Source organism: Bos javanicus, chromosome 26 (genome assembly GCF_032452875.1).
Source record: "Bos javanicus breed banteng chromosome 26, ARS-OSU_banteng_1.0, whole genome shotgun sequence".
Taxonomy (NCBI): domain Eukaryota; kingdom Metazoa; phylum Chordata; class Mammalia; order Artiodactyla; family Bovidae; genus Bos; species Bos javanicus.
Window position 1 is genome coordinate 24,526,908 of NC_083893.1, and position 9,196 is coordinate 24,536,103.

At 38.2% G+C, this 9,196-nt stretch overlaps 1 protein-coding gene across 2 annotated transcripts; it reads left to right on the top strand.

Annotated features, from left to right (window-relative positions):
• Positions 1–4,103: 4,103 nt before the first annotated feature.
• SFR1 (SWI5 dependent homologous recombination repair protein 1) lies at positions 4,104–9,196 on the top strand. Of its 2 annotated transcripts, none has more exons than XM_061403373.1 (4): positions 4,104–5,039; positions 6,157–6,272; positions 7,136–7,546; positions 8,507–9,196. In XM_061403373.1, the coding sequence occupies exons 1-4, from the start codon at positions 5,027–5,029 to the stop codon at positions 8,696–8,698; spliced, it is 732 nt and encodes a 243-aa protein (XP_061259357.1). In that variant the 5' UTR covers positions 4,104–5,026; the 3' UTR covers positions 8,699–9,196. The 2 variants fall into 2 exon arrangements, with proteins under 2 accessions (XP_061259357.1, XP_061259355.1); XM_061403371.1 differs by having other exon boundaries at positions 4,896–5,058.

Genomic DNA, 9,196 nt, shown 5'->3' on the forward strand with positions numbered 1-9,196 from the left:
GGGTTCCATCCCTGGGTCGGGAAGATCCGCTGGAGGAGGGCATGGCAACCCATTCCAGTATTCTTGCCTGGAGAATCCCATGGACAGAGGAGCCTAGTGGGCTACAGTCCACAGGGTCATAAAGAGTCGGACACAGCTGAAGCAACTTACCATGCATAATTACCATCAAAGTTTGCCAAGATGTGGAAGAGCAGAAGCCAAAAAGGTCAACAGTGTCCTAGAACATGGTAGAATCGTCTCTTAACTCCTTATTTTCCTGGTACTAATATACATTCTTAAGGCATCCCAGGAGGCTCAGTGGTAAAGAATCCACCTGCCAATGCAGGAGATACAGAAGATATGATTCAATCCCTGGGTCAAGAAGATCCCCTGTAGGAGGAAATGGCAACCCACTCCAGCGCTCTTACCTGGAAAATCCTGTGGACAGAGGAACCTGGTGGGCTACAGTTCATGGGGTCCCAAAGAGTTGGATACAACTTAGCCACTGAGCAATGGACATTCTTACTCCTTCATCTTAAAAAAGCATCACCAAAAAGAAATCTTTTATATTTTCAAGACTAAAACAGTAATAAGAGGTGAGAGTAGAAAACTGAGTTGACTTCTTTGTCGGCACTTCAAACAGATTTCAATACTGTGAAATTATCTTGGGAGTTGTTATCTCTCAAACTTAAGGTGGTTGAAGATGATTATAAGACATGTTTTGTTGCTTGAGGATTTGCTGACATCTATTGCCTTTTTTTCCCCTCTGAATAGATGTAGCAGTGACATTTCTGAGTTAATAAAGGATCTGAGAAAGATGTGGCCTTGAGCAATACTTTTATTACCATTACTTTTCCACAATCTAGCTCCTCTGCCACGACCCTCCCACTCACCCACACCCTACCCCCTTCCTCACAGTTATTAATCTAACCTGAATCACTCTATTCTTCTCCAAGAGAACACACCCCACTAATAGCAGTGAATCATAGACACTCTTACTTCTCTAGTCTCTAATGCACTTGACAAAATGCCAGATCTAATAGAATAAAAGGACAGGAACTTCATGTGAAAGGATCTCTTTAGGTTCTTATTCAGTATACTACCCTCAACATTAGTTACCAGATCAATTTTATGGTTGCCTGGTGGTGAACAGGTTTTTATCATTGACCCTCCACATATCTGTTTGCTTGAAGTAGTCATTCTACTCAGTGAGGCAACCATTCAGGCATGCCTAATATCTAATTCAAGGGCTCTTCCTTCTTGAAGTTGAAAATAAAATCCTCTCTTTTTAACCTGATGAAAAAATATTAAAGAGTTTACTCTCAAAGAACACCCTTTGGTAACAGTCTTCAATGGTCTCTATAAGCAAATTAATTAAACATTACAGAATTCCATTTAAGATATCTAAGCAATAGTGAAAAGAAATAGAATTAGTTTGTCAATTATTCAAAGGAAAATTTATGAGATAACAGCACACTAAAATACATCTTCTTCATCATGGATAGGTCTATAGGATGAGACTTGAATTCATGGCAGGAGAAACCTAGAGTTTTTTTAATCAATTTTTATTGGAGTATAGTTGCTTTGCAATGTTGTATTAGTTTCTGCTATATAGCAAAGTGAATCAGCTATATGTATACATATATTCCCTCTTTTTTGGATTTCCTTCCCACTTGGGTCACCAAAGAGCACTGGGTAGAGGGGTAGAGCTCCCTGTGCTATACAGTAGGTTCTCATAGTTATCTATTTTATACATAGTAGTGTACACAGGTCAATTCCAATCTTCCAGTTCTTCCCACCCTCACCTCCCCTCTTGTAGCCATATGTCTGTTTTCTATGTCTGTGTCTCTAGTTCTGCTTTGTAAATAAGTTCATCTCTATAATTTTTCTAGATTCCACATATAAGCGACATTGTACAATATCTGTTTTTCTCTTTATGACTTACTTCACTCTGTATGACAGTCCCTAGAGGAGAGTCTTTCAACTTATATACCAGCGTCATAAGAAATATTGAACGCTAGTTGAGAGAATTTAGTAGACCTTCTTGTGAGTGTTATACAGTTTAGCTTGTTCTAATGCACTTTATAAATCAACTTAATCTCACCCAAGTGAATTTGAATTCTGGTTTTAAAAGTGTGTATTTATATATTAATTGTTAAAAAATACCTATGCATACTGTGTCTACACAATATGAACTTTGTTGTCAATAAGAAAAGTCAATGGAATGGAATCTAGATCATCCGGAGGTGACTGTTAAGATTATTAAAGTAATGTTAAAAATTAAAAAAAAATTAGTATAATAAAAATTTAAATTGTAGCTTAAAAGAGTGTGTGTATATGTATGTGTGCTTTGCTGTACAGAGAGACAGAGAGACTATTCACTATTCTCTTTTTGCTATTAAAAAAGAAAAAACCCACATAAAGGTTTTTCGGTTTATGTCATTATCTCACCAACAATAATCATAGACAAGAATGGACAGAAGCATTTCACCACACCCTGATGAATAACAAAGTGGTGAACAGTAGCCTTGGGTATGAAATTTAAAAACACACAGAGAAAGCCTGCCTTAGGTTAATATTAATTACTATCATCACTGAATTCTATTGCTCAAATTGTTATTTATGGTGGAGTAGGATCCTTGCCTTCTGGTTCTCTAGGGCAGGATTTTTCCTTGCCTGAAGTTTGAATACAATGAAACATACTATGTTTGAAACATACTATGAAACATACAATGTCATGTGTGGGAAACAACTACTTACAGGCCAGTAAACTTCAGGCTCTGAAAGACATGGAAATGATTGCTAGGCCTTATCTAAAGATACAGTGAAAACTATAGAGGCTATATTCCAGATCCCTTACAGTAAATTGAGAGTGAAAGGTCTATTTACACTTTGGTATGTAATGGGAGTAAGTAAAATGCAAACTTGTGCATGGGAAAATTGTTCAGTTCTAACAACACTGGAAATCAGAGATGTAGGTCAACAAATGCACATTTCTGAAATACAGGTTCTTCTGAGTACTCCTGAAGTTCTTTGAAAATCTGGCCAAAACAATCCATTTAATATACAGGTTCATATACTAAGCAAGTCAGAACATTTGCTAGGCAAGATGTTTTCATTTATGGAGCCAGCAAAAACACAGTTCTAAGCTTAGGTTATAATGATAAAAGGGTTTTGGAGCAGCTGATCTTAGAGAATCATAAAAACAACCCAATGTTATGCCCCAAGGTGTAAAGAATATGCAGAGTGTGCATTGTGCTTCTAGTGTCAGGACAAATCATTCTGCTTTTTTCAGTGTAACTGATGCCAATGGATGCATAAAGGGAGAAATAAAATGTACAGACTTGGATCTGTGGCTTAGCAAGCCAAAATCACAACTTCTCACTTTCATTTTGTAAATTCCTTGAGATTTATATAATTTTTGAAAATTTTAGAATAATCATAATACATTATTTAACTATATGTGGCAGCTCCAAGTTTTCTGCTATTTATGGCTTACGTCCTACAAATCATTCCATCTTTTAAAAATCTGTGGCCTTTTGAGGGGAGATAAGGGATGGATGAAAGGATTATATGATGCATTCCTTTAGATCAATTAGAGAATGATGACTATACTGTAGTTCCTTATATAACAACTTTTGAGTGCTTCCTAGATATCTATTGCTTCTTTTCACTGCCTGTCCTGAATTCTCATTTAATTCTTCAAATCCTAGGATTGATACTATTATCCCCTCTTTATGGATGAGGAAGCTGAGACAGAGACACACTCCATTACAAACAACACAAAATAAAGGCGCTGGGATCTGAACCTAAGTAATTTGACTCCAACATTTATGTTCTTAATCACTGCATTAGGTGGTCTTCAAGTTCTGTGGATACATTCCACTGTTTAGCGCTCAGTTATTCCTTCTGGGTCCTTGCTACTTCTAAGCCATTTATATCAGATATTAGTAAAAAGACAGTGCCAACGTTTAAAATGGCTATTCCTTAGAATTCAAAACACTGCCCCGCTAAAATTCCCAACTCCCACGTGACTCAGAAATTACTCAACTGTCTTTTCCCAAACTCAGTGCTCCACCCAATTAGTTCACTTTGTTGTTGCACAGCAACGGAACCTCGCTACACAGGAAACAAGGAAGGTTAGACCGAGGATGCCGCTGCCCAGTATTCAGCCAGGGTTTGGACCAACCTAATCTAAGTCATTGTTCTGCTTCCTGTATTGCACCCCAACGACTTTCCTTGGGCTACATTTTCTTTCAGATTTGACGAAAAGATTCGGAGCCAAGCTAAGAAATCTAAATTTTCAGGTAGATTAGCCAAAAGAAGGAAAAACAAACAAACAAACAAACAAACAAACAAAACGGCCCGTGGCGGGACCGCAGACTTTGAGGCAGCAGTCTAAAAGAAGCTCTACTGCATCCGCTGGGGTTCTTAGATTTCTAATGTGTCTGACTGTCAACAGGCCATTGACCCTTCTTTATGTAGTCTTTGCCTTTGGAGTTTACAAGCTGGAAATACAACACACAGCAGGCCCGGAGTCTCTGGGTCCCGTGGAGTCTGAAAAAAGGCCTTTGCTGTGGGGAGCGCGAAGAGATTGACGGGAGCCAGAACAGGAGGGGCATTCTCAGGCGTCCTTTAGAAACACAAAAACCAGGAAGCAGCAAAGGAAGGCGGTATTAAAAAAAAAAAAAGGAGAGCGAGGAGAAGCCGCGAAGAAAAGCGCGCCCCTCATGGGAACCGTTAGTTGCTTTAAAGCTCTTCCCAACAAACGGCCGCGCGCACAGCGCCCCAACTCTCTGGCGCTGGACAGCTCAGAGCCGCGCGTCTCGGTCAACTGGGCCAATCACGCGTCTCGGCCCTTCCGTTTCTTCCCGCCCCCTTGCGGAGTCTTGAGAACGTGCGCGCGCGCAGTCCCGCCTCTCCGGGCGCTGGGCGAAGAGGAGCTGCGTGTCAATCAATCTGGCCAATCGCGCGTCTCTTCCTCTTCCCGCGCGGCCCGGCCTCTGAGACGCCGCCGCGGCTGGCGCGCTCTCGGTGCTGTCTGGGGATGGCTGAGGGAGGTACCGTGCGGGGTGTGGAGTGGGTGTCTGACAGTTGAACTTTTTCGGGGATCGGATGGGGATTTGAATACTGCTCCCTTTCCGCTGTCAAGGCACCTCTCAGCTCCACCTCAGGTTTTGGGTGTCCCGAGGGCTCGTGTGGGCCTTCTGTAGTGGCGGGAGGGGAGGAAGGGCTCCTCTGGTATTTTACCCTGTAGCCTTTGAGAAACTTCAGTCATTCCTTTTCACGGTCTCTTCGCTATTTAGTTGAAAACCATGCAGACAGGAGTAAACTTACCTGTGCTTGTGCTCCTTATTCCTCACCCCCGGGGGTCGTTAGTTTTAGGCACACAGCTTCTAGGAATTAGGGTAATGTAACAGGTCTGATTATGTTTAAGTGGGATAATAGTGGGAAATAGAATGTGATCCATAATCAAGAGGAAGAGTAATCAATAGATAAAGGCATAAGATGAACTCAATTTAAAAACTAACCGACAAGCACTTTAAAGAAGTTATAAATATTTTAAAAAAAATTTTAAAGAAAATATTGGGCTTCCCTTGTGGCTCAGCTGGTAAAGAATCGCCTGCAATGCGGGAGACCTGGGTTCAATCCCTGGGTTGGGAAGATCGCCTGGAGAAGGGACCGGCCACCCGCTCCAGTATTCTGGCCTGGAGAGTGCCATAGACTGTATAGTCCATGGGGTCGCAAAGAGTCGGACACGACTGAGCGATTTTCACTTAAAGCACTAAAAGATTTCAATTACATTTTCCTTCATTGTGAAACTGGCTTAATGAGATTAAAGAATTCCTGACTGTTATTCTCCTCCCCCCACCCCCATATGGCAGGTTTTGAGACTTTTATCATTATTTTATCAGTCAGTAAAAACAAATGGAGAGTTCTTATCTGAGATGCTAGCTGGGTAACTTGTCATGAAAAAACTAGTAGTCACCATAATGACCAACAATCTAATTTAGAGAAGTAAACAGAAAATTGCACACAAAAAAGCAAGAATGAATCACAGCTAAGTGAAAGAAGGAAGTTACTTGGCTTGTTATATACAATAATTTGTTTAAAATTGAATATATAGAGGTGTGGGCGAATTTGATTTCTGTTTTGTGATTATTTTTTGTTTTTTAGAAGTAAAGCAAGATTTCAAGATGGAAAGTCCATCAAACTCGGCTTTGATGTTACCTAGCACTCCACAAGCTGGTGCCAATCCACCATCTCCCAATTCAAGTAGTTCAAGAAAACAAGTATGAAAATCTTAGTTCTTTCACTGGATGTATATTTCTAAGTATTGCAGTAATGGTGGTTTTAAGTCTACTGAACATTGTTAATTAACAGTGTGTAGGTTAATAAGTTGGAGAAGGCAATGGCACCCCACTCCAGTACTCTTGCCTGGAAAATCCCATGGATGGAGAAGCCTAGTAGGCTGCAGTCCATGGGGTCACTAAGAGTCAGACAGGACTGAGCGACTTCACTTTCACTTTTCACTTTCATGCATTGGAGAATGAAATGGCAACCCACTCCAGTGTTCTTGCCTAGAGAATCCCAGGGACGGGGAGCCTGGTGGGCTGGCGTCTATGGGGTCGCACAGAGTCGGACACGACTGAAGTGACTTAGCAGCAGGTTAATAAGTACCATTTTTATTAACAAATCATTTTAGGTGTTTCCTTTTAGAAAGTGTATTGGACCTTCCCCTTAGATTTTCATCCTGACTCAATTATTTTCATTTATTTTCAGTTCAGGTTATTACAGCATTCCAAACAAAAAGTTTGATGTCATGGAGGTCTTTGGTGGAAAGATCTTTTTCCTTAATTTGTAACTAAGCACCTAACCATATCAGGCTTGGACTAATTGCTGAACAAATGTTTGTGATTACTGAGATAAGTGTCTCAATGATATTTTAGAAGGGTGCTGGCTTAAAAAGAGAATAAAACTTAGTGGTGCTTCCAGAAATTGAAAGAAATTTTGTGATGGTTACTTTAGATATATGGAGACAGAAAGCCATCTAGTGGTGTCTACCACAGAAATTAGTCTTGATTCCTAGTAGACTTATTTATATCAAGAATGTTTTTCTTGACTGACATTATTAACGTTTGATGCATTTTTTCAGCCTATGAGTGCAACCCTTAGAGAACGATTAAGGAAAACCAGATCTTCATTTAATTCCTGTTACAGTGTGGTAAAACGGCTTAAAGTAGAGAGTGAGGAAAATGATCAGACTTTTTCAGAGAAATCAGCACCTTCAACAGAAGAAAGCTGTTTGGAATTTCATGAAAAATTTAAACACATAGATAGTGAATTTGAAGAAAGTACATATTTGAAAGATACCTTCAAGAATATCAATGTTTGTGAATCTAAATCACTTGATACTGAGTCATGCAGTGATCTCCAAAATGACTTTATGAATGAGAATCTTGCCAAACATGAACTAAACAAAGAAAAAGCAAAATTGATGAAGCAGATTCAAGAGAAAGAAGACCTTCTTCGGAGGCTGAAGCTAGTCAAAATGTATAGATCAAAGGTGAGAAGAATTTCAGAGCCATTGCCTAATAATTTTTTTTGTTTGTTTTTAGATAAATGGTAGGAAAGTATTTCAAAAAGAAAATACAACTTTATTTTACAATACTGAGAAATAAGCCAATTACCAAGAGACCTGGCTTCCAACAACTTTAACTCAAATATAAGTCATAGATTAAGAAAAGAGGTCTTAAACACCAGGTATACATTTTTGAAAGCTCCGGCCCACATTTAATATTCAGTTGAAGCTTTTCTCTCTCGTTTCCATCCCACAGCAGTATTAGAAGTTTCAAATGTTAGCTGCAAATTGCATTGAGAATAGAAGCAACAGTGACAGTGAAGAGAAAAAGGCTAAAAATGGGCCACAGAGTACAATAAAAAGTATTTTTAGTAATGATTTTGTTATTAAATTATTACCAATTATTAAAATGTTTCAAGCATTTTCTTTAAGAAAACAACAAAAATATAATAAATTTTAGATCTCGACCCAGGTAGGTTGAAGTAAATAGAATTTGGGCACTTGGAAGATGACCCTTATTTATCTGGATTATTCATTTATATTGTAATGGCTCTTTTCCAGTGTGTAATCAGTGATGGAATGCTATATCTTATTTGCTCTTTTGAATTTTTAGGATTTCTCTAAATACAACTACTTGAGTTTTATGAAATTGTGACACTGAAAAATATTAATTTGAATGTAATTTTTAAAGTATAGCTGTAGTAGAAAAAGTAGATATTTTTTAACCTATATTGTTACTTCTTTACATAGTTTTGCCTTATTTTTTTCTCTGAGGGTAAGATTTTTACTTAAAACCATTTTTCTTTTTTCCTGGGTAGATGTCCCATTCATGTCCAAATGTGTTACCCTTTAAACCTACTATTCATTGACTGATTTAACAACGTTCATTAAGTAAGTTAAAATAGGATGACATACATTTGTGCCTTTTTTTTGTTTCTGTTTCAGAATGACCTGTCTCAGTTACAATTGTTAATAGAGAAGTGGAGAAGCTGTAGCCAGCAGTTGCTTTATGAGTTGCAGTCAGCTATGTCTGAGGAGAACAAGAAACTAAGCCTTACTCAGCTGATAGACCATTATGGGTTAGATGATAAATTGCTACACTATAACAGAAATGAAGAAGAATTTATAGGTGTTTAATTCATAATTTTTTTCTCCAGAATATCTTTGTGAATGACAACTTAATTAAAAGATACTTATACATTTTAAAGGGAAGATATAAACCATTAGGGCTTGGAGAAAGGTATCCTGGTGAACCTGGATCAATTTAGGGCCTCTGTTATATATAAACAAGGTTCAAAAATGAAAATTTAGTGTTTTGAATAAATTTCCCAAAGAAAACTTGCCAGTTAAAGAAAGGTGAAAAAAAATTTTTTAATTAAATCATGTTAAGATAATTTAGAGAATTGTGGAAACGAGTTTTAATACATTATTTTATTTATTGTGGTAAAACGTTTTATTTTAAATGTTCACTAGTCCATCTAGTGAACGTCTAAACGTAAACTTGTCTAAAAATACTTGCCTCCCGTAAGTTTATGCCTCTGCCTTGTTTTCACCCATTTATCACATGTTTATCTGGATGGTATAGCAGGTATTTAAACTCATGTTCAAAATTATATTAATTTCTGTCTCTTCAAA